The 25,697-nt window shown below is 41.1% G+C and overlaps 1 protein-coding gene across 3 annotated transcripts in view; it reads right to left on the bottom strand.

The window, feature by feature from the left end:
* BMP2K (BMP2 inducible kinase) overlaps positions 1-25,697 on the bottom strand; it is a 46,667-nt gene that overhangs the window by 11,399 nt on the left and 9,571 nt on the right. For 2 of the 3 annotated variants that reach the window (XM_050320626.1, XM_050320628.1), the window contains exons 2-15: positions 16,992-17,110; positions 16,551-16,656; positions 15,438-15,580; positions 15,014-15,135; positions 13,934-14,015; positions 13,201-13,333; positions 12,734-12,837; positions 11,225-11,304; positions 10,092-10,252; positions 8,588-8,766; positions 7,895-7,990; positions 7,040-7,221; positions 6,497-6,654; positions 3,324-3,437 (exon numbers count right to left, since the gene is read on the bottom strand). In XM_050320626.1, the coding sequence (XP_050176583.1) occupies positions 3,324-3,437; positions 6,497-6,654; positions 7,040-7,221; positions 7,895-7,990; positions 8,588-8,766; positions 10,092-10,252; positions 11,225-11,304; positions 12,734-12,837; positions 13,201-13,333; positions 13,934-14,015; positions 15,014-15,135; positions 15,438-15,580; positions 16,551-16,656; positions 16,992-17,110 (1,779 nt within the window). The remainder of the gene's footprint in view (positions 1-3,323; positions 3,438-6,496; positions 6,655-7,039; positions 7,222-7,894; positions 7,991-8,587; positions 8,767-10,091; positions 10,253-11,224; positions 11,305-12,733; positions 12,838-13,200; positions 13,334-13,933; positions 14,016-15,013; positions 15,136-15,437; positions 15,581-16,550; positions 16,657-16,991; positions 17,111-25,697) is intronic. The other variant, XM_050320627.1, reaches the window with a different exon arrangement.

Below are 25,697 nucleotides of genomic sequence, written 5' to 3' on the forward strand. Positions count from 1 at the left end.
CTCAAAGCTTCCATTCCAAAATGCTGACCACAGGAGACGATTTTTTACAATTGTCACCATTCAGTGTTTCAGGCATTCCAAAACCAGGACCTGTTTTCCACATGACAAGCGTCTATGTGCCTCAGTGCTGGCTATTCATCTGTGCTTTCTGCTCTCTTTTTCATAAGAAGCTTGCGATGTCACATTTGTTTCTAACAGACTGAGCACTGGAATTCTTTCCTAAGCCAATTTTCCATTCATGTCAAGTCCTAAGACATTACTACTCTTCACAAACACTCAGGCCTAAGTTAGTATATGCAGCAAGTTTACATGTAGTGCTTGTGAGGACACTTTTAACAGGATACACACAGTAGGTGTGTGCATCCCCAATACCACAGTAGGTGATTTCACCCCCCAATGTGCCCTCTGGGCAGCATGCCAGGGGTCACTCATGTCCGCTGGTTCTCCATTCCCAGGGGACAAGAGTAAGTACAGAAGGTCTGACAGAAGCAGCTGTAGTCCATCCAGTTCCAGGTTTTCTTCTCTGGTGATCCTTGCAGCAGTGCCAGCCTGAAATGCACTCTCAGCTTCACAGGGAATATCCCAAGGACTCTTCCAGCAGTGATCAAAGTTTTCCAAATCCAACCCCTGCATCTCCCTTGCATCACATTCCCAGACACACATAAACATACCTGGTGACACTTATTTTGCCCAAGTACCAGCACTTGGTGGTGTTCAGTCAAAAAATTACACGTGGTTTTCAGCTTCTTGCTGCCACCTCACATCAGATGATAGGAATTAGTTAAGTACTGAGTGAGGTGCTGCTTTCAGTAGAGAACCATTAAGCCTCCAAAGCCAAAGAGATCCTCTGGGTGACTCTATTCAGCCACAGCCCACATATGCCATTTATACAACAGACCTGTGTCACAGAAAGAAAATCAAGCACAAGAATAACCACCTTGGAGTTGGAACTGTGGCCAATACAGTAGAACACACTTTCAGTAAGAGCTGTCACTTTTCAGTAAAGTCAATTTTATTTACTTGAAAATGCTGAGTTTATAACATCAACATTTCATCCCGTTGTAATCCAGCAAGTCAGAACTCAGCGGTCAGAACCCTGGGCAAACAGTGCTAACACACTCCGCATTTGCTCCAAGACATGTTACAATAAGGAAAGGGGACTTGTGCTCTAACAAGGTTCAGAGTCTCTCACCCAAACGCTGGAATTGCACTCAAGGTCTTAAACTCCTGTTCCACTTTCCATGCAGTCACCTGCCCTTGGATGCCCTGAGGAAGGCACACATGTGGTTTACTTCTGTTACATCTTTTACAGTCACAAGGAACAAACTAAAAAGAACATGTTACACAAGAATCTTAAGTACAAGAGGAAATCAAAACATCAGGGACATTTGTCGAGTTTGCTCTAGAAGGCCCTGAATGAACAATGAAATATGTCTAAGTGAACAGCATTCTCCTTTTCTTAGTTGTCTCACAACACTTCATTTCAAGACATTACCAAGAACAGTTCAGTGGGGAACACAAACCAGCTTTTAAAACACAAATCTTTACACTTAAAGGTTTATTGTATCAGAGATTTTCACTAAGTCCAGTTCAATGTTAACACAATTAACAGTATTTTCCTTGAAATCAAGCCAGTATGTACTCTTGTTTAAGTGTCAGTTACAAGTCCAGAGAAAAAAGGTTACTGAAAAATGCCTGATTTTTTTTTCCAGTGCTACAGGTATCAGTTCACAAACCAACTCAGCATGTCCCAAACACTTTGTTTTTTCAGCCATGACTGAATTTGTTTTTCCAGCCCTTAACAGAAGACATCTCCCCTTTATTTTTTAGTATGTCAAGAATTAAAGCTTAGTTCAAAGTAACAAAGATAAGACACAAGCCTTAATAAAGCGAGGGCATTCCTTACAGTCTAAGCTATATTAAAACCAACTGAAAAAAACAGCAATGAGCAGATGCACTTGCAAGATCTCAGATGAAGAAAGCAATAAAATAATCCCTGGACACAAGGGCAGGAATACTCAACAGGAGACTAAGCACCTGTTGGTCCCCATCTCACATCAAGTATAACTAACCTGTTCATTTTGCATGTGAATTCAGGTTCACCTATGAACCAAAGCAACCTCTTGAATGAAGACTGCAGGGAAAACCCTTCCCAACAGCACCTATAGAGCAAACTCTTCTTCACTCAAATGGCTTTCACGTGGCACTGATCTACTGGACATGAACAAGATGACTGAGGGCAAACTTGTCTAGTGAGCAGAACAAAACCACAAAGTCAGAGCACAGTATTACACCAAACAGGACGAATTCAAGTCTAACAACAGGAGCACACAGGGCTGCTGTGGGGGATTTTTACCAAGGGCTTTGCAGAACATGTTACCCTGCTCATCCAACACCCCGTGCAGCACAGGAACACTTGTGAGCACTAAGCAGCCCTAGCAGAGGATCTCCAAGAATGCAAGATCCAATGGAAAGAAAACACGGATAACTTAGGTTGACCCCAACTGATTTATTTTAAGGCATGTTACCTGAGGTTTTGAACTTCTGTAATAACAATCCTTAAGAGTCATACTAAGGCACCTTTATCCCACAAGAACTCTCAACAAAACTTCAGTAAGCACCTAAGTGGCTCCAGAAATGACTGAAGCTCTTTTTAACATTTAAGTATCACATAGGCTTTACTTTGTCACAGGTACCAAAATAAATATTAAAGTGCTGATCAACTAAATGTGAAAATTGTTGATTAAACTGGACCATGATGCAGTTTCCCAGTCATAGTCAATGCCCACATACCATGTTAGTTTTACTTCCATCCAAGGTAAATAAGATCAAAGCTGAACTGAAAGGCAATAATGAATGCCCACCCTCCTCTCCCTGTGTAGAAACAAAAAAATATGTCTGGGTTTGACTCAATTTGTACCAAAACTGTGCATTAAATGCAGCAGAAGCTTACAGTCTGGAGAACTAACTACAGAAACAGTCTGAGTAAGAAGCAGGCTACAGGGAAGTGAAAAAATTTGGCCTTAGCAAGTAATTTGCCTTCAGCAAAAGCACTTGAGGTTCTACACCGGTCCAGGGGAACTGCACTGCCAAGGACACACAGTGTCACCACACAGGCACCAGAGCCGGATGCACAAGTGGTTTTTCATCGGAGGTAATTAAGATAATAAAAAAATCTCTTTAGCCCAAGTGCTTTCAGGAGGCAGTTGATCCCTCAACCACTCTTTGGTCATTTAAGCTCTGTGCACACTCTGACACATACACACACGTACGTGTATGTACACCTACAGCTACGAGGTAATCGTGTTACAGGTGTAACTTGCCTTGGTGAGCAATGAAAGGAACAGAACCAAAGGGATCTTCAGGAGGACTTTTCTGTGGAGCAGAATGTGGCTCCACATTCTTATCTGAAGATGCTCTCCTGTCCACCAGCCTGTCTGTAAAAAACAAAATGAAACAGAACAAAAAATAAAGTAAAATAAAATAAAAATGGCAGGTCTTATGCCTATGCAAAGCTATGTGCTGTATGGGGTGAAGGAGGAATATACTATTAGGGGGTTTTGACAAAGGTAAAAGCCCAGGCAGTTCCTTCGCTCTGTGCAGGCTGCAGAGGAGACAGGCAGAGCACTTGGAAGACTCTGTACCCACACCTGTCTCTATTGGAGCACCAAGGTGATCCCAGACCTAATGACGACCTTTGTGTGACTCTGTGAAAGCTGGGCTGCTCTCCTCCCAATGAGACTGCACACTCTTCTTCTTGGCTCCCAGCTCTGCAGATTATTAAGGGGTTACAGAAGTTGTTTGAGAAATCCACTTCTGCACAATGCTGTCAAAAATTGAGCATCATATGTTGCTTCTGTCCCATCACTAAGTGATGGTAACAGCAGAGAAACAGCAGCATACACAAGAACACAGAGCTCCAACCTGTCACTCCGTATCCCAAAGGCGCTCAGTTCAGACACCTCCATCCAACTGCACCTTCCCCTTAACTGCAACTGCCATCTTTCTACTAGGGAAGCGTTCAGCAGGTGTAAGCAAGGTATCACGATCTGGGAGTTAGATCTCATTTACAGAAGCGATGAATCATCCCAGCAATACCCCCATCACTGCACACACTGACATTAAGCCACTCAACCCGTGAAATCCAACAGTAATATCAGCCTGACAAAGTGTGAAAACATCCTGATCCTCTAACAAAGGCTGTGTATATTTAATTCCTCATGTGTTACTGTCAGGAGCACATCAGCTTTAAAAGTATTGGACAGATTAAAAAATATCTTGAATTTATGTGTGAAGTATCAGCTCAACAATACAAAGTAGGTTTCTGAAAGGGGAAAGAAAGGATTTATGGTTTGATTGCTACTCAGCACCACATAACATGGCAAAAAGACAAACTTACATAACAATATGAGAGTTGTAAAGTCTGGGACAGCAATTTGGTTTAGTAACAGAAAAATACAGCCATTTATCAGACCTGTATCTGCACTTCTTTCTCTAAATGGTAAAAAAATTACTTAGTAGACAACAGCCTTTTTCTCTCAAAAGAGGTAACCTACACCTAAAAAGAGCTCACCTTTGAATCTTAATTATATACCTGAGGAAATTCCAGAAAGTATTATACAGTTACAGACAATTTTATAGGTCCAAGCCTCAACTGGAGAATCCATCTCCCAATTTCTCATTATTCCAGCTAAGGTTGAGAAAGTAGCAGTCGACAAAGTCTATATATTTCTGCTTTGGCTGCAGCAAAGGCATTAACACTGAGATAAGCTCATATTAAGGTTGTTGTGCTCACAATGATACCACAATGCAAACAACCTTAATATCAAAAAATCCAAGTTAGGAGGTCTTTGAAGGCTGTGATGTGTGTATCTACACGTACAAACACACACAGGTACAAACTATCAGTGCTGTCCCTGCTCTGTGCCTTGAACAGACACCAAGCCCCAAGGCCTCAGAACAGCTCTAAGTGCAGCCCACCCCGTACAAACAAGCCTGCCATCTAATGTACTGCTGCTCAAAGCAGTCATGGCTTTTCATTTTGACAAGTGCTGTATTCAAGCGACTCATGAACCTAATGCTGGTTGCTCTGAAGCTGAAGGATGCTGCTGACCTTTCGGATACAGTGTATGAAGTGTTACCACAGCCAGCTCTCCTGTGCGCTGAATTACCCTGAAGAGGTGAGCCCCAAACATGCCTCGGTTAATGTGGTCTTTGGCACTTACATTTGTGCAGAACTTGTGGGTTAACCAAACCCATCTCAAACTTACCATAACTACCATCACCAGTCCAACAGTTACAGATTCTGACAGTGGGTAATGTACTGACCACTTGCTACAAACTCACCTGCTCTGGATTCAAGAGTGGATTATTTCAAACGACTTAAGGCCTCATTTGGAAGCAGCATGCTTAAAGATATTCAATTCCACTACTGAATCAAATCCTTAACTTGGATTTGGAAGGTATACTCATTTTTAAGCTGGTACATTAGCCATTTTTCCCAGCTAGCACTAAGTAATTGTACTGTGAAATGTGTGCAGGCTACTTTCATATCTCAAAAGTACGTCTTAATTGATCAACATAATCAAAAACTATCAACTGGAGTTTCACAAACAAACCCACTCAGTTATTTTCCTTAGGGATTAACAGGTAGTGTGCACATCTTGTTCAATTACATTCAAGGACACAGGAATCCAAGAAGAAAGACCAAGCTAAAGGCAGAAGTGCTTTTTAATTACTCGAAATTCAACTTTACTGCACTTTTAATTGCAAGGAACTTGCTTATAGAGAGCCAAGCATGCACAAGCTGTTTTTTGATATTGTCACGTCTTCCAAGTCCCACTGATAAATCTGATCTCAACAAAACCAGTTATAGGAAAAGCATCTAACAAGCATGTGTTAAGCAATTAAGAAGAGGAAGTACTTCCAAGTAAAAACCATGGAGGTAACTGACTTGAAGAGAAAAAAGTTTATTCAACTATTGCCATATCAGAACAATAAAGCAGCCCTTACATTTAGCCACTCATCAGAAAGGACATTACAAAACATTAACATAATGTAATAGATCAATTTTCTTTCAGGCATTTTCAAAGGACATATCAGACCCACACAATCTTCTGCTCTGGTGTGCAAGAAAAAAGCTGGAAAGGAATAAAGCAAGCAGCCAAACTTCTCTTCCCATCTGACAACAAAGCTCTGCTGTTGAGAGCCTCTTGACAGTGAAGGTGACACAAGCAGCATTGAAGAGCTACGACAGTACCATTTCTGCAGTAACTGAGCCAGTAACTACCAGTTTTGGACGGTGAGTTCCTATTGCACACATTTCCAGAAAGGAAAAGGAAAGGAAGAAGACAGGCCCAACTGTGCCCTCAAATGCTCAGAAAGAAGGTTCTGTACACAGCCCGCACGGCCCTTGGACAAGCAGGTGTTGAACTGCTGAGCATCTACAGAGCCCTCATTTACTGGGAAGCAAAGTAAGCCTTCAAGCGTCCCTTACTTGATCTCAGCAGGTCAAACTCTCTGTCCAGCAGCTCCTCCTCTGTCAACTTGGAAAAATTGTCCTCTCCAAATGGGTTCCAGCCTGACATGTCAGGTGGGTTACTGATGCTCTGCTTTGGGTAACTGGCAATAGCTTCAGCATCAGGAATACCTGACCTGTAAAGTCAGTTCAAGGAAGCAAATTAAGAAACATCAACAGGATTATTTATAGGGTCAAAATCTGAGACATGCTTCATTACACCAAAACACTACACACAAGGAACACATATCCATTAACACCTCATCCCAAAAGCACCTGAAAGCTACCTTAAGGGAAGTCTAGTAGGAACATAGAACCCAGTTCATAACAGTGAAACTGGACAAATCTGGGCTTTTCTTTATTTTTATATCAGAAAGGAACGGGGGTTTTATTCCACACACTATTGTTCATAAGAATTCATGGGAAAGTCATTACTTATTACCCTTTATTAAGCAGTGCTAATCACAATTACTAATGTAAGCCACAAGAAACCCCTGAGCACACCCCATCCAGAACACTCACCTGCTTGTAGGATAGGGAGGATCTGCCAGTGTTCCAGCATGCACTGGGAGTGAACCAGGGTAGGAGATTAAGGCTGGTGCAAACTCTTGTGGAGAAGTGATGTATTCAGGGGACTGTGCCTGCTGTGACCGCTGCTGGGCCAGCATCTGCTGCTGCAGGAGAGCCTGCTGATACTGCTGCACCTGGGGGCATCAGGGTTGTGTTACCAAAGCACACATGGGCCGGGTCAATCTCTTCTGCCCACTCACAGTACTGGTCTTGCAGCCAACCACCCACCCACCACCACACTCCAGAACACATGGGTGCAAAGAAACTGCTCCAACAGGTCAGTGATACTGCTTCTCTTTTCCAGCATATTACCACTAAGCTTTTTATAATTACTGCACCTTTGGTATATGCTACTGCTTAGCACAGCATGCCTAACTCTTAATTAGTGATCACGATTTCGGGACAATTTCTCCCATTTTTTAAAAACCAGGATATTCCAGTTAGCTCCTCTTGCTTTTCAGTTAAGAGTTTCATATCACTGTGTCATCTGTCACATCACAGTATAACACAATTGTTGCTGCGGTCACTGCTGCAAACCTTAAGCACCAATTGTGTTTAAAATTAGCATATACCTACTTACAAAGTTAGAAATATATCCCATCCAATTATTACACAACTACAACTCCAGACTCGGAGTTTGGGTAACTTCCCCCAGTTGAATACCATTTCAGATCCTCATCTTCATACTATTTACCACATCCACAGCTCATTATAACTACTCACACACTTCTCTCACTTCATCTACACAAGACTTACAAATACAGCCCATATTTTCAGACTGTACCCTCTGTTCCACTAATGACATACCATGACAGGATACTGTGACTGGGCAGGCTGCTGCTGATACACAGACTGAAGCAACAGCTGCTGCTGGACCATCTGCTGGTGCACTGCTTGCTGATACTGGAGATGAGAAGGAAAAAACAGCTTTGAGAAGTCACGATCCCCCTTCAGAAGTAGCCAGACATTCAAAAGAAGCATCAATTAAAATATCACTATTGATTCCACAGCATTTTTCAGTTTAGATACCACATAACCAACTGGAAATTCAGTCACTGCATTTTAATCATTCTGTGTTTGGAGGTTTTTTTTCCTTCCCACCTCCCCATTTTTAACAAAAAATTACATTACATATTCAACACTGGTCCATGTACAATCATCTTCTGCAAGCACAGCATAATCACCTAGGTAACTCCTAATATTTCCCCCAAGCACCCTTACAAATAGTCTTCATATCAGCCACACGGTGGTGATGCAAAGCAAGCTGGAATTCAGGGTCAAACTGCAGAAACAAAACAGCACAAAGCAAGCAACCTTCTAGGATCAACATTACAGGGCCTATGAGGGGCCAAAGCTAGCGTACGAAGGGACAGGAGCTCTTCCAGGGGGAAAAACCACAGTCAGCAACAGAAGAAATGTCTAAGCAGCACACGATTCCCAGTGCATTACACCAGTAAGCATAAAGTGTCTGTCACACGCGTCCAACAGACGTGACCGTACCTGCTGAATGTAAGTGTCCTGCACGGTGGGCTGGTGCTGCTGGTGGTGCAGGTGGTGCAGCTGCTGCAGCCTCCAGTCTCCCTGCTGCAGCTGCTGCAGGACCCGGTGCTGCTGCGGGGCGTGCGGGGCGGGCCCTTGGCACTGAGAGAGGTCGTGGCCGTTCCCTGGTCGCGTGGTTCCTGTGTGTCAGACAACGGTACTGACATCCCCACCTCCCAACTCCAGCCAGAGCTCTCCCTGGCAGCTACCTCTTCACTGAACACTTCAAGATGACACAGTCCGTGAGCTTCCCTTCCCAGTCTGACAACTAGGACAGCTGCTAGATCCCCAGATCAAAAATACTTCCAGGCCTGCAAATGAACCATTTCTACTTGGAAGATACTGGAAGCTTCCTCTGGTCTCACCACAGCAAGCTGGGTTCCAGACTTCTGCTTTATTAATGCTGAAGTTACATGCTGCAGTACCTCAAACCCTTACCCTCAAAGTGTACAGCTTTGCGTGCATACAAAACAACACATTTTTTTCTTTAAGAGAACTACTGGCTCACCTGTCAAGCTCCACTAAACTGAACACCTGATTGCTTTGGCCATTCAATGGTTTTTGCAGTCACTTAAGTAAACAGTTACTACCATAAATCAATCTCTTGCGTGCTGTGTTTATATTCTGAAGTGCCCAGGAATGATCTGTTCCTTGTCAGAACAGGAAACGTCTTCCAAGTTGGATGCTACTTAGATCACATCTAGTAAAAATTGTTTACACCTGGGACACAAACAAACATTCTCAGTGGCCTTTTGACACTTTCCCAATACCAGGCCTGAAGCCACCCTTCCTGTACTGTAATGGACACAAAACAGCACAAAGCGCAATTAGAAAGTGTTCAAGATAAAACTGACACCTATTTAAGTGAATATTTATCAGAGCCATAACCCTTTTTGAATAAGAAAGAAGAATCCATAAACGATTTCTTCAAAACCCATTTCACTCAGTTGTGTCTCCTCCAGTGACTCCCCCCTGTTGTACTCAGTGCAATGTGAAATCAATCTGTCAGTCCTTAGAGAGGTGATATTTTTACGTGGTTTCAGCCTACAAATACCACCAACATAATGTTGATATCTCATGACTTATTGAGGCACAGGAGAATATTTTTCCTAATACAACAAAAGGAGTTTGTTAGAGAAGAGTTTCCTACTTTTGGTGACTTAATTTCAAGTCAAAAGCGGCCATGAACTCACAGGGAGAAAGCTCATCAAACACCAGTGTTAAGCATAATAGAAACACACTTTAGCTTCTCAATAATGTGGATTTAGTTTTCGTGGCACCTGGCCAAACTTATGACTCACACATTTCAAGTCTTTTGGAAAGGATGAAGATTTGATTTCTGGTATGTAAGGAAAGGCAGATGAATTTGAGTTATAAATGCTATGCCTATTAGATCAAGGAGACAAAGAAATGTGAAATTCATTCTTCATATATTTTGGTCCATCCTTCGACTCCCTGAAGTTACCTTTTTGCCCACGATTACCAAACTCCCCAGGAACTTGTACTTTGACAGGAGTTGCTGAGCTCTGGATTGCCAGCACACTGGAAGTGGCAGTGCTTGAACTGGCCTTTGGTCTTTGCCGTGGTGCAATTGAGGTTTCTGTTGGTCCAACAGTATCTGTTATTCTGGAAGGGGAAAAATTTTCCCATGTAAGATACTTGATAAAAAGACAACTATTTTTCCTTCAAATTAGACACAGTACATCTCTTAATAGCTCAATTTTGTCTTAACCATGAGTTACTCTACTTCTGCATTGCACTTCAGTACCTTAAGTTTGCTTCCTAAAACTCACCACCCCTGGCAGCTCTAGGATATGACTAATGCAGAACACCATTAAGAAGGAGCCATGCTGCAGCCTTTTTCCCCAAGGAGACCATGACACTAGATGGTATCCCCTTGAATAATCTCCTCTCAGAATAATCTTCCCACTCAGTAGTGAGTGGAAGTCAAGTCCGGACTAGAAACACATTTATTGTTCATACAGACAAGAAATAAGATAAAGGAAAATCTCATCTGTTAACTCATTTCTACTTTTACTAATTTCTTATGTTTTCATTTCTACTTTTTGTAAATAGCTTTTGGTAATTGTAGCTGAATATAAAAGTACCCCAGTCACACATGCTTATAGATTCAAAACCTAACAACTTCCATTAACAAGAAATAAAAGGATAAAGGAATCATTAAGTACACACTGTACCATAGCAGAAATCAAAAGCATGAATAGAAAGTTCCAAGGTTTTAGGTTTGTTTTTACTAACAAGGACAAAAGGGACTACTTTGGTATAAAATTAAAACTTTTGAAAAAAAACACCACAAAACAACCAGAAGTGAAACCCAACAAAATCCATTTACCTTCATTAACCAGGCTCTCAGTTTTTCCTCACAGGATTCTCAATGTAATGGAAAAAGCAAAGGAGTGGAATTCAAGGAGAGACTTGAAGCTCTTATAATTGCAGTTTACCTAGTGACTTCTATTAAGGTAATATTTCATTTATTAACAAGCATTTGAAGACAGGTTTCAGACCAACTTGTAGCTTAACAATCTTAGCAAAAAAAAAAAAAAAAAAAAAGAAAGTGATTTCACATCCTCTGCTCACCTTGCTTTTATTTGGCTTTTTCTAGCAGCTGCCTCACTAGCTGTCATGGGTTCAGGGAGAGTTGAAGGGACAGGAGAATTCTTGGGAAAAACAAATTTGAATAAATTAAAAAAATTCAATTCTGAAAGAAAAAATCATTACATACTGAAGAGGAATACTTGGGTTTAAGACCTTCATGTTACAAGGCTTCATGCTCAGCTCACAGCTGTAGATGAAATGGGTTTTAATTTAACGGTACCTCTACACTGTCTCATCTATTGCAGAAAATAAAACCAGAATGTGACTGGTCTATTTTGTCAACTACTTCACTTCATTTACACACTGCCAACTATCAACAAAGTGCAACATTTTCTTCAAACATTTTCGTGTGACTGCACAGACCAGACTTACTTCAGCCTCAAGCTGAAGAACTAAAATCAAAGCCCAGTCTTTGGAGGAAACTGTTTTTAGCCCACTTAGCTCTACCACCACAACACAAATACCAGAAAACCATTCAGCATCCAAGCTTCCCTGGGCCTTTAACTTACCCCCTTCTCAAACGAACTCCTGAGTGAATCACCTATCACCTAAATCATATTTTACCAAGGAAAATGGCAATTCTGGGGGAGACAGTCCAAAGATCATCTCTAATGACAAATGCCTGTACAGAATGCAAATCTAAAAAATCTAGTCACAAACTGTAGAGACAGTTACTTATCAAGCATTTCAAGATTTTCTTCTTATTATTTTAACCTGTGTATCCAAAGGGCAACATTCACATTTACTGAGCACCTCCTTTTACAAGGATAAAGGAACTCTAAGGGATCTTAGAAAGTTCACTTGTCTGCCCCTGAAGGCAGAGCTCACTATAATTGACTGTTGCAAACTCAAATCTGAGATGGATTTTTCCTGATGCTTGTCTTAAGAACCACTTTATAATAATCAACATTAGTGATGTGCCTTCAAATTCCATCACAGAGTAACTACATTTGTGAAGGGGGTGACCTTAGAGAAAAAGTTCACACTTGCAAAGGTCAAACTCCCCTGGAAAGCAAGGGCAGGAATACAGGCTAGCCCAGGCACGGCTCTATTTGCCTTCCAGTTCGCTGGAGTCCTTCCAAGGGACTAACACATTTGCTAAGGATGATTGAGAAAAAGGGGTTGTCCACAGCAAACAAATGCTCCTGACACTACAGTTACAACATGAAACCCCCTGTTGTCAACGAGTTTAAGTTCCGCAGTAGATTTCATACTCACTGTATTAAAGGAAGAGATTACTCATGACTAAAAGTCATTTGCATGATGCAGCATCAATGGAGTTCATGAAGCTACACCCTCAAAATTAAGAAGACTTTTTGTTCCAAGCTCATACTACATGTACACAATAGCGGTTTGAGGTGTTCTCTGCTACGTTTTACATTTAGAAACCAGGTTAACGATTGAATTGATCTCTCAGCCAATCTGATAGACTTTTCTCAATGCTACCTACATAATACACTGAAAATACTGAAAAAATAAAAGACTACTTACATTAATATTAGACACTGGACAATCCTTTTTGGCAATTTTGAAGGCAAAGTAAGACACTTGAAAAATATCAGGTCTCTTCTCCTGGTCTGGTTCAAGCATATATCCTGCAAAATTGGGAAGACCATCCATTAAATGTCACATCAACTGCCCAGGAGAAAGACTTGCTCATACTCATTCCCCTGGCTCCCTTTCAGTGCCTTTTTAAGTAGCTTGCTCTAGGCTTCTGAAATCCCTCTCCAGGCAGCTCCTCCTCTGTACCCTGGGGCACAGTCCTCCATGGAGTAAGAGGACAAGCAAGGCTCCCTTCCAAGGCCCGTGCAGGAGTGGCAAGGCAGGTCGCAGCCAGGAGTGACGGCCACTGCTCCCTCAGATTGTACCTCCCCCCCGGTCACTCTCCTCCACGAGCAGCACCTGTGCTTTCCTGGCTCCAGGAGATGAAAGCACTGCCGTGCTGCCCACATACTTACGGATCAAACAGTGAACGTTGTGGGAGTACCGTGAGCTGTCTGGGATGGTAAAGCTTCCGTCACATATAGCAACTTGGCTTTCTCCAAAGGGAAGGGAGAAGAAACAGAGTTTATACAGCAAGCAGCCAAGTGCCTGTAAAAGACAAACACAGGCACTGTGAAGAGATAACAGCAAGCCTTTTACACAAACTGCATCCTGGCTACAGCTGGTGCTTACACGTTGCGTAGAAACCACACTATTAAACAGTTCGTGTGACAAGCTGATATATCAAGCAGTAACGCAACTTGCTTTTCCACTCACTCCTATACAGATAAACTACAAATCAGGGCACACCAAGAGATGCATTCTCAGTGTCACATCACGTGGAGATACCCCACTACCTTTGCACTCAATTTAGCTGATTTTCTTCACTGCACAGCACCTAATAAAAACACCTTTCTTGGTCACGCTGCCACAGGTTCCCACAAGAAATCCCTGGGGACTATCAAGCAACAACTAGGGTTGACCCAAAAAAAGTAAAATTTTAAATCACATTCCCTTTCCTTCAAAATAAAAATCAAACATGGCATTCATTTTACTTACCGAAGAGTTAACTATCCAAGGTATCTCTACCATATTCTGTATTCTTTAGTTGCATAATGTATTTTATTGTCCAAAAATTAATTTTTCAGTCAATGCTGCTTTGAATTCCCTCTCATGAATTAATTCCATATTACATAATTTTTTGCTTACCCAAATATCTGCCTTTGTAGTAATTGGCTTTCCTCCATACAGATTGATCATTTCAGGAGCTCTGTATGACAGTGTTGTGTACCTAGCAATGCAAAATAAAGAGAGGACATGGCTGAAAACTGCCTCAGCACTGCTAGCGTGTTTCCCCTGCCACATACACACCAATCACACACAGGTTTCAGATACATGCCTGGAACTGTCTCACATAATCCGAGCCATTTATGCATTTGAAGTATCACAAAGAATACTCAAAGTAGCAAAATGAAATGAAGAATAAATAAGTCAGCTAAAATTTGTTTTTACTGTTATTTCCCCAAAAGTGTGTACTTTTGCAGAAGTCACTGTGCATAAGCAGCCAGTCATTTATAAGGTGTAATCCAAGAGTACTACAAGAGCTTTCCTAATCACATACTGAAACACAGAATTCAGACTTCAAAAAAAAAATCTAACATCTCAAAACAACTGTTGAAGTAGTAGCTCAAATACTTCAGAGCTGGAATAAAATCTCCACCACTTTTGAAACTTGAGAACGAGCAGCCTGTATTTACTCCTCTGCAGTAGTTAGCCCAAAGGGGCAAAACCATACTAATCACGATTTCAAGTGTGCCTCAAACAGAAGGTAAAATATTTTTCTGCTCAGTCTTAGGAGAGTGAACATGGACTGTATTCTGTAATTGACACTCTACATAAAACCATTCCAATGCTTATTTACATCAGTTCATGCTCTCTTATCACGTATTTGCTTAGCAGTACTAAAATAGCACAAATGAAAAACATCCAACTCCTAAAATGGCCAGTAGCCAGACATATACTTTTGAATAGTTTAATTTCGAAACAGCGTGCTTTTTTCCAACAGTTTTCTTTTTAAGAGATTCAGATTTGAAAAACAATCCATGAACAAATGGAAGAAGTGTGCTACTAAATAGTTCAACTCTTTTACTATATTTATGCCAAAATTAATTCAAGATCAACCATTAAGTTCAATTCATGTTAATGGTTCATGCACACCACACCACAATACATGGGGTTTCCTAGCAGCACAGTCACCACTTATGATAGGTCTCCTCAAAGTAAACTTACTTTTTAATTTCTTCTTCAACCATATTAACACCATCCTTTTGCGGATGCAGGTATTTGTTAGTGGCACTGCCAAAATCACAGAGAACGTAGTTCCCGCTATCATTTAACAGTAGATTTTCCACCTTGAAAGGAAATCAACACAGAAAATGTTAAGATACCAGCATTAATTTCCAAGTGTTACTTCATGTTCTCACACAAACTGGAAGTTTTCAGAAAAATCAATTGAAAGACTTAGTTTCAGCAGCAAAAAAGTTATTTTAGTGTCTCTGTTTACAGCCTCTGTAGTCTCTCTGTTTACAGCTCCATCCATAGCAAGTTCCTAATCAGCAGTCAGTCTTAGGTATTGAAACACCTTCTATATCCTCAATCCTTTTCAAGTAGCTGATGGATTTTGACCCAGATTTCATTTTCGTGGAGTTCATACCTTCAGGTCCCTGTGAACTATGGGCGTTTTGCACTGATGCAACTGGGCAACAGCTTCACAGGTGTCACAAAATATTCTCATGACTTCTGACTCTGTGAAACCTGTCTGTAGACGCTGGTTCATCTGGTTCACAACTTGTCCAGCTAAAGAAACAACAAAAGAAATTTCTTTCAAGTAATTCCTATCAGGTAAAAAAGTAAAGACTTACATGCCCAAAGTCCACAAATGAGATGCAAGAAAGTTTTCCAGTCACTTCATTTAAACAAAAGAAACCTGTTTTTCCAAATGGTTCTTTATGGTACAGATGGCACAAGCTGGAATAAATATCCCTTCTACTGCAAATATAATACACATACATCTCATCTCAAAGTATTCAGGCACCACAGACCACAGGGTGGCTTTTCTTCCTAAGGTCAAAGTTTTTACTTTGTACTTGCAGCACTTGTTCCAGTATCTTCACCTATTTGGGTTAAACACCGTCTCGTGCCCAATCACCCTAAACTTTAGATAAACTTTGCAAGTTAAACTCAATGACAAGTTCATTCTGTGCATATGTGTGTGAAGGAGTGAGGATCCAAAAACTACTTGTTTCTACCTATTGTTTGAAAGAAGGTTACATTACAAAGTGGGACCACGGGACTATTTTCTTTTGGCTGGCATTATCAACACTTGCTATGCTATGCTCATTTATAACAAGTCACCTGGCAGGTAAGAGTAAAGTATCTTCAGTCTTATCATCTAACCCAAAAATAGCAGAGCAAGAAGAGTGGTGACAAGTTTGGCAATTTTTCCCATAGAATATGTTCCAACTACATGTTGATTAGCACGGACAGCAGAACACACACCGACTTCCCGTCATACTCACAGAATTAAGTTCCCCATTCCTAATTATGCTCAGTTACAAAGGCAAGTCAAACTGACTTTTACCTTTTCCTGGGAGCTCAGCAGCTCAGTGCCAACAGGAAAGTGTCACAAACTGGTGGGATTGCAGGCATGAGGTATCTGTGTTCACCTCTTATGTTAAGTGGTTCTGACAGTTCTAAGTAAAATCCCAGGTGATGCTACAAATATCTTCCCTGCATTTTATCTGAAAACCCAGAAGCTGTCTCTTACCTCGACAGTATTCCATGAGGATGAGCACCTCCCAAACATTATCACTTATTGAGTTGACAGCACAGTCCAAATAGGTCACAATGTTCTTGTGCCCAGATAACTCTTTCTGGAAAAGAGAATGTAAATTACACTTCATTAGCCAAAAAATTAAAAGAGGAAGAATTTCAGTTGCCACTGCAGCAGAGGAAGAAAGGTCTTTTGCTTGGCAACCAGATGTACTGACCAAACTGACTGTGATACCAGATACATTTTTAATAATTGCTCCAGAAGTTAACGACACACCAACCTAAACAGCATTACTTTCTGAAACTAACAGTGCCAAATCAGAACCATAAGGTCAAAACAAAGTAGGACCTAGAAACAACTATCACTGCAGAGGCATTAGGTGTGTGTATACCACAAGCTGATTCATTCTGCAGTTACAAGTAACAGCCTTCTTACCATAATTGTGATTTCTCTCTTGCATATGTTGAGATCCGGCACATTATTAACACACATCCGTTTCAGTGCACAGCGTATCCCACTGTGGGTGCGCACCAGGAACACCGTTGAGAAGCCACCTGGAAAACATAAGTGTAAACAAAGGAAGCTACTGGAGTTTGTAGTTTCTGTAATCAACATGACTACATGCTAAGGAATGAGTAAGAAAGACTATGTCAGTCATTAAGTGATAAGTAACAAACACCTAAAAAAGTTAAAGATTTGCTATCGCACTACATTAATCTACAGTCAAGTCTTCTTGACAAAAAAAAAAAAAAAAGGATTTTATTGTTTTCTCAAAATATTAAATGAAAATTATTGAAAACCATTTTCACATTCAAAGCAATTTATAAAGCCCAGTGCAAACTATGTATACAGGTAACAACCCTGAAGTACTCAGTCATCTAAAACCCTGAACCAAGTGAAGGTATTCTCCAGGTATTCCAAATTGCTAAATCCCCCAACACTTGATAAAGGTTAACATTAATTCCCTAAATCTACATTTTAAAACATACAAAGTAAAATACTAAAACAAGATAAAGTCTTGCGAGATGCTGAAGAAGCCAAGCAACTTTCCAGGTTAGCCTCAAGATCTTCCCTGCACTCCCAGACAGTGCAAGCAATCAGCTCTAAAACAAGTGTTTTTATTTAAACCACACTAAACACACTGAGTACAATTCAGCATCTTCTCATGACCAGTCCCACCAGGAATGTTTAGTCATACCATGGCCTAAACTGTAAGCCACAAGTTGAGCCCACCTTCCAGCTTCCCAGCACGAGGGGGTTTTATCCTCTTCACTGATAGAGAAGAATTACAGGGGCAGGGATTATACCCACAAGCCAAGTGAAACAGCAAGTACTTCCAAATGCTCGGGCAAACCGAAGGACAAACCAACACTCCCCTTTTTCCTCTGTGATCTGTTAGTCCTGCCTTCTGCTCAAGGCCTCAAGGAGGTCACACTGCCATTGCCTCAAGGCTCACATGCAGAGAGCCTTCCACAGTTTTAGGAAATCCACCTCACAGGAGAGCTCGTGTAAATCCATGCCTTCCTTAAGTGACTGCTGTCTGATCGTATGCCAACTGCACCTTGGGAACGTTCAGCCAGGGCAGCAGTGCAGATACACAGTCAGGACAGAAATATGGGAATTAGAGCGATTAACTCCTCGAATAATCAGGCAGCCAATTGAAACGCACGCGTTTCATGTCTCCTGATAGCATCTGCAAGTGGTGTTTATCAAGTGTAACGCACCTCACTTAATGCAAGTCTCATGAGCCTGAGCAAAAAAGCACATAATCACTTCCACTCAAGAAGCTAAGCTCTACTAAGGAATTTCCCTTGAAGATTAAATATTTATTATTTTTAAACTTAATTCCTCATTTAGTCAAATATGATGCTACGCTGTCAAAACAGAATTACTGCCAATTTTAGCACAACAGCCTTACCCTAGAGCCCTCCCAAAAATTTCACAGAACACAGAGTCTTATTTGCTCAAGCTCTAATGCTGAACTCCAGCTTGGGATGAAATGATCCAGAAGGGCTCCTTAACACCAGCATGGGTAAACATGTCAGATTACCTCTTCTTTACTGGAAGAGGTTTTGAACTATCCTCACAATAAAAGTACTTGCTTTTAAGCACCAATATTTGGTCAAAACCATAAAGCAGTACTCACGTAACAGATACGAGTCATAATGATAAAATAACAATCACTTCCTGGCTTTTTAAACCAGTTTTTACAGCATTAAAATTCTGAGTAGCAGAAGGACGAGAAGGAAAAGCCAGATCTCAAGTTTCCCTGACAACAGTTCTGACGTAACCCGAGCCGACACGAGTGCGTAAGAACCATCAGTGCAAAGTAGTGAAAAGCCCCTAAATCCTCAGCCAAGCGCTGCTCTCATCATTAGGTGGCGATATCGGCCAACACTTGAGCGCTGGGGAGCTGTAAAAGCAGACCCGGTCCTGGTTTCGGCCAGAAAATCTGGGACTCTGGTTTTCCATCAGTAAATATCACCACCATAAAAACGCTTTCCTCCAAGGGCCAAGTGGCACAACTCTGAGCCAAATCTCACGAGGTGAACTTAATCTCAACCTACGAGTTCTCACTGTTCCCCTTCCCATTCTCTCTTCCATCCCACTGAGCTGCCTGGCGCTCAGTTGCTGTTTGGGCTTAAACCACAAAAGACCTGTACGAGCTTCACCTCTTTCCATCCTTCATTTCCATCAAACTCTGAGCCCTGACTCCTCAGTTACATTCTGTCACATTGCACTTTTCTCTGAAATATTTGCTAAAAAGAAAAAATACATATAAAATAGCATCTGAAGTTATATAAGCGAGTAGATACCTAGCAGAATTAAAATCTCTTTACAGAGTTCACACTTCTTAACTTACTCCCTCGAACCGTCATTTCTGTCAACTTAACTATTCCCTTTGGGGACCTTATTATCAACTAACCGGCAACGTTCTGCCTTTCTTTCCTGGGCTGGGTTTTGTTTGTTTGTTTTTAATGACATTCTACATAAGCCACTTGTCTGTTTTTTCCCTATGCGTATTTAAGGTCAACCTTGACTAATTTCACAGGCCTCAACATTCGATTTACACTTCACCATGTCACATTGCTGAAACTCCAACCAGGAAACAGTGTAGCTGTTTGAATTCCAAGTGCCCCATTTACTTACTCAGGTAGAACAAAATAAGGCTGAAAAATCTTCCAGCACCTTTACCATCTTTCAGACTATTGCGAGCCATTTTGTAGAGACAGTCTAGAATAACATCAACAAGTATTCTAAATAAAGTTATGCATTACTTTAAATATACAGACAATAACCTCTTTTTAAAATAATATAATTTTTTTAAAACATAGAGAAGCACCAAATGTTGTTCCTCTAAGTAGTGCATCCCTTTGCTATTTATTCTGTTAAGTAGTGAATCCTTGGCTATATATTTATTCATTTATTATATTTATATATATAAATTTCAGTGTATTCAACTGTTTTCTGAATCAAGTTCTACCTTTAGCAATATTTTCACTAACTCACTCTGCATCACTTGACGCCTGGACCATGTGTGTATGTCTCCTCCCTCTTAATTCCAGAGTCAGATTTCCCAAGATCAGGCTGGCCTGCAGCCAGAGCTACCCTGCTCCAGAGATGACCCACCTCTAGAACCGCATAGCCTTCCAAGCACCGTAGTTTGCAAGCCCAATGCACTGGAGTGAATCACTTCATGGACTACAGATCCACCCAAAATACAGAATAAGACCAACTGGAGCATCAATGTCCTTCAAATAGGACCCCAGCAACTAAAAGAAAAAAAACCTTCCTGCAAGTCCATAATGAAAGAATGCCTAGGGTCTCAAAAAGTGTTTCTAGTGCATGCTCTTTACTGGGAAACAAAGGGAACTCTGACCTCTATAGCTTTATGAGGTACTCAGACACAAAAGAAGCCAGTGTCCATAGCACAGGACACCTAAAAAGAAACCCTGCAAAGGACTAGAACCCATGCCAAGAGCCATTCCTTGCAGCTCAGTTTTGATCACATCTTTGTGCAACATATGACAAACACAGGCATTCCTGGCTCTCAGATTCCTTCTGTGATCCCCACACACTGCTAGGATGCCCCTCTTACATCCAGCTGCTCAACTTCTCTTGTGGTGTACTGCTACGCTGCCTGTAACTCTGCATGTTCATTGACATCCTACTGGGATAATTTCAGGCACTTGTATAAACTCTCCAAACCACCTTCCTCCCCACACAGACAGCAGTCCTCTCCCCACAGAGGCACTGCCTTCTCTCAGTCAGTACACCGTGCTGCAGGCACACTTATGAGTGGCACGCTAAAAGCATACACAAGACATAACTGACTTTTGTGTGGAGAACACTAATTCTTGAAGTTACAAAGACTTTTATGTAATACATGAGAGCAAAACCTTTAAAAGTACACAAAATTTGGCCACTTGATTTTTTTTTTATCAGTCTTGGTCATGAACACACCTGAGACACAGCTCCATCCAGAAGAGAAGTTGACAGATGTTGCCTCTAAGCTCACCCTCTCAGCATTCTCAAAACCAAGGCAGAAATAGCTCCCTACTTCCAAAATAATCCATTTTTACAGACACATTTGGGAGTTGAGTATTTCTGCACTTTCTTTCAAGTGTGCAGACAATGCATTCCAAGGGACATACCACTGCTCCTTTTCCCACTGCCCACACAAATTCCCACCATGTAACAAGCTGACTATCAGGGCTAGTTTAGACAAGCAGCACTGTTTTCCTCAAATCAGTATCCGCTCCTAGGCAGCGCTGGGAAAACAGCAGCTGTGAATCACAGCCCAGCAGGACGCCACAGTGCAGCCCCAGCAGGCAGGTCTGCACCTCTGTTAACAGCACTGCTGCCCTGCCTCGAGCAGGCACTCCCACATTTCAGTTCTCCTGGTTCCAGCTGCAGTCCCAAAAAGCTCTGACAGAAGCACTGGAGACTACCTGGGGCCTCCAAGGCACTTCAAGTTAGTGAGTGAGCTGGGAAAGTTGAATTAAGGTCGGCTATAGATTTTTGTGAAGCTTCCTTACTTAGTAACACCCATGCACCAGACTTGTCCAGGGGCCAAACTTGAGATGCTCAAGCTTTGGTCCAGTGAACAGCAAAACGAATAGAGCTCCGTGGCCTGCAGTACAGCCCATCATACTCCTCACCCTACCTGCTTCTCAGAGTATCCAGGTGACTGGCTAGACATACTGGACTACTGCAATGACAACACTGCTTCCGCGTCACCTTCTGCCTGACTGCCTCGGCTATTCTGCTGTTGAGAAACCTAAACCCACCGACTTCCTAACGCAGACAAATTTGTTAACTATCTGAATTGAATGCAGCTATTCAAACAGACACACTTACAATTCCTGCGATATTCTAAGTTTAAGGAAAATAAAACCAGGTTGACTGAACAGCTGATTTAATGCATGCTCAAAAAAAAGGTAAGCATTTGATATGCCCTGGAAGGAATAAGTCTTATGCACCCAAGACAAAGCTGTTATTTCTTAAGGTAAAACTGATCCCTTCTTTACCACATACCGTGGTTAGAATAATACAAAAAAACTCTTCAAAATTCCAATTTTGAATCAAGTTGCCTGAGATTTAGTCACAACCACTGTACTACTTTCATGTATTATGTCATCACCTCCTCTTGCTGTTCACTGGGATAAAAATAGACTAACACCTTTACAACTGTATTTAACAGATGCTTGTACTTAACTAATACTTCTTTTGGTCTACAAGGAAGGTAGCACAGAACATGACTAGCAGATCACCAACAGTTCCATTAATTAAGTATCAGAACGTTAGCCTCCATTCACTCCAGAAATCACACTGTAGCAGAAATCACTTCAGTTTTAAACAGGTCTTATCTTAACAAACTGCAAGTAGGAAATCAGGGTAAAATTTGGCAACAAGTCACAATCCGCTAGGTTTCATTCAAAAACATTTCTTAAAGCTGTGCTATCATACAGACACTCACTGCTGAGTTATTAAAACCAGAAGCTAAACGTAACACAGTGAAGGGTACGGTACTTTTTTTCAAACGAAAAGAATCAAAGCTTTCTGCTCCCAACACCTGTAGGAGTATTTCTGTTCGCAGACACTGATGCAGTCTGCTCCCAGCCTCAGTGCGGACCAGCAAATATCTCAGCTCAACACAGAGGGGTCATTTACCTAACGCAGTTTAGAGACAGTACAGGTTGGGCATCTTCTAGTTCAGTGCCCATGGCACCATCTTCCAGCCTGGGAACAACACTACGTTCCAACAAAGCAAGGATCTTCGGGATGGTTTTTGCTTTGGAGATGTACAGTAATGCAACCAACCCACGTATTTTCTTCCAATTCTTTCCGCCTTTGCAAATGCACCTCTGGCACATCCCAGTACATTTAAACAGACGTGCTTTCACTTTAATAGCAGGTCAGCATTTTTAATAAGAGTTTCCTCTGTACAGTCCTACCAAGTTCTGTTGAGTTTATCATCCACACTGCATTACAATCCTCATAATTATATCCCTAACTTGGCATTTTTAGCATCTCCCCAGCTGGCACAAACAAGTTCTGCAATCAAAAAAAATTTCAAGAAACAATCCACATTTCTGAAGCCAAGAAACACTTGTCAGGAGTGACAGCTGTTTGCAGGAGCAACCAAGATATTTCCCCAAGAGACAGAGTTTCACGTCACCGACAGTTCCTTTTCCTAACACTGAGATTCAAAAACACTAACACACACCAGAACCTTAACAACCAACCTGAATGCTAATTTTTGTCAAGTCAAAACTTTGACTAAACATTTATATAAAGGGATTACCTGTGTAATCTAGGTCAGAAGTGTTCAATTCCATTTCACTGTGCCGTTAAAGCTTTAGTCTCTCAAGTTTTAGTCCACTACACACATCAGGTTACTGAAGATCTAACCAAAGTGATGCCTTCAGGTAAGATGTGCTTCCTGCTCAACTTTTTATGAGAAAGCTTTTCAACCTATCCAAGACATTGGTAAGACACTTGCAATGAACATCCACTACCACACTTCACCAAAAAAAAAATCAAAAACCAAACCAACAACAATCAACCAAACAAAAAACCCCCCACCAACAACCAAAAAGCTAAAAAAGTTCAATGGCAGTTTTATCTTCAACATGTTTTCCCCCATCTCTCTTGTGACTTTTTTCACCTAACTCAGCTCCCTCTGTCCTTTGCTCTGACCTGAAAAGAGGGAGTAGGGAGACCACAACGACATGATCTGTGCATATAGGCTGGACAGAATCACGGAGTTCCCCATTTTACAACACTGAGGAGCATGAATTCAGTTCACTTTAGAAATGGATTTCCAATGTCATTTGCTAAGTTACTTTTTTCTAAAACTTGATTTTAACTCCAATATAATCAACAAATGTAAAACTCAAAACCAGTCACAAAATGGTTAGATCAGTGGGTACAGATGTATTAAACAGATAATATGCAACCACCTCGACTTCTTTGGAACTAAATTCCATTGTCATACCACATGGTTACCAACCAGTTAAGAACACAAACACCATACACTTATTTGCTATGTAGTTTGCTTTCCATGTTCCTTAAAATCACTGTTTTACTTGTGTTTAAATATGGAATCACAAAAATTCAAAGCAGAGCAAGTCAGAGAAGGGATTCCAATGCCTGATTACCCTCTCTGTAAAGAAGTTCTTCCTAAATAAACTTTCTCAAGAGCACAGTATCAGAGATCCAACCTGCTTACACCAATAAAGAGAACTAAAAACCATTTTAGGTAGTAACACTTGCTTGGCACCTGCATGGGGGCAGGCAGTTATTGAAGCTCCATCTATGCTGAAGACATTCAAACACTTCAATTTGCACATAAAAAAATCTTTTAAGACTGCCACCTCAGTTACCTTATACAGCACTTTTATGCCTGGGATTCCAAACTTCACACTGACACTTAACAACTTAAAAAGAGACACTGAAACTTCTAAACCATATAAGCAGCTTGGTCGCTATGCTGCAATGGCAAGAGGATTCTGAGTATCAGAGTCAAGATTATCAAAATCATTTAATACTTCTCATACACCTACTGTATTTCAAGGCAGAGTCAGTCAACAGCAAGAACTCAGAACAAGGCAGTTATTCATTAAGTGGACCAATCTGCACACTCATGTTTGTGAGTAAGTCTTCAAAAATTAAAATGCTAGGACCTATCCACCACCTAACCTCAAAGATGTCTGTCAACAAAAGGTTCCTCTTACAAATCCCACTACGCAATTCCATATCAGTTTAAAAGAAGAGTAAGTCATATGAAAGACTTAAAATAGTCCATTTGATGGAAAAATCAAGAAAGCACAAAGCTGGGAGAATAATACTGTGGATTCACACCAAGACTAGAGGCATCTGAAGACCAAACCAAATCAGATGCAGCACACTGCTTCCTTTTGAGTTGCTGTTTGATTACACTGCTTTCACAACTACCATAACAATATAAGCTTGCTTTGCTACTTTCAGAGTGCCTAAGAAACCTCTGGATAGCTCATTCTGGGATAAAATAATCCTCCTGCTGCTTCCACAAGTTCTCATGAAGCAAAGTCCAAGTGATAACCCATCTAAACTCACCTCAGGGTGAAGGTCTCAACTCCACAGACACAGACTGTGCTACTGAGCTCTAGGGAGAGATAGAAGGGCTCCACAGGACACAACTATTTCATTTGCTTTTTTCCAAACAGCTTGTTTTCCTGCACATCCTGCAGAAACCAGAACCGATCCTATGTCTAATGCTGACATACCAAATTTCATTCACTCTCCCTATTCCAGTCTCATGAACACGTGTTGAGTTCAGTCACGTTGTTACACATGTATGTCAGAAGAGTAATTTAGTACCTCATATTGTTTAGTGATCTATTTGGTCCATACTGTTTTCACAGTTACATGCAAATAAATTACCCAAAACAAGAAAAAACTTGTTTAGCAAAAGTTTCTCTAAATACAAGCACATTGAGTTTTTCGACCTATAGCAATTGCAAAAGAATGTAATTAAATGTCATATCAATCACTGACTTCCGAAGCTATTTTTGTTTCATAAGAGGCAAAGTCCCGCAACAATTACTCACTAGAACTGCTACTGAAAGACGAGATGCAGAGATAAAAATCACAGTC

The sequence above is a fragment of the Myiozetetes cayanensis genome, unplaced genomic scaffold (assembly GCF_022539395.1).
Source record: "Myiozetetes cayanensis isolate MyiCay16 unplaced genomic scaffold, myiCay2020 scf24, whole genome shotgun sequence".
Lineage (NCBI taxonomy): Eukaryota > Metazoa > Chordata > Aves > Passeriformes > Tyrannidae > Myiozetetes > Myiozetetes cayanensis.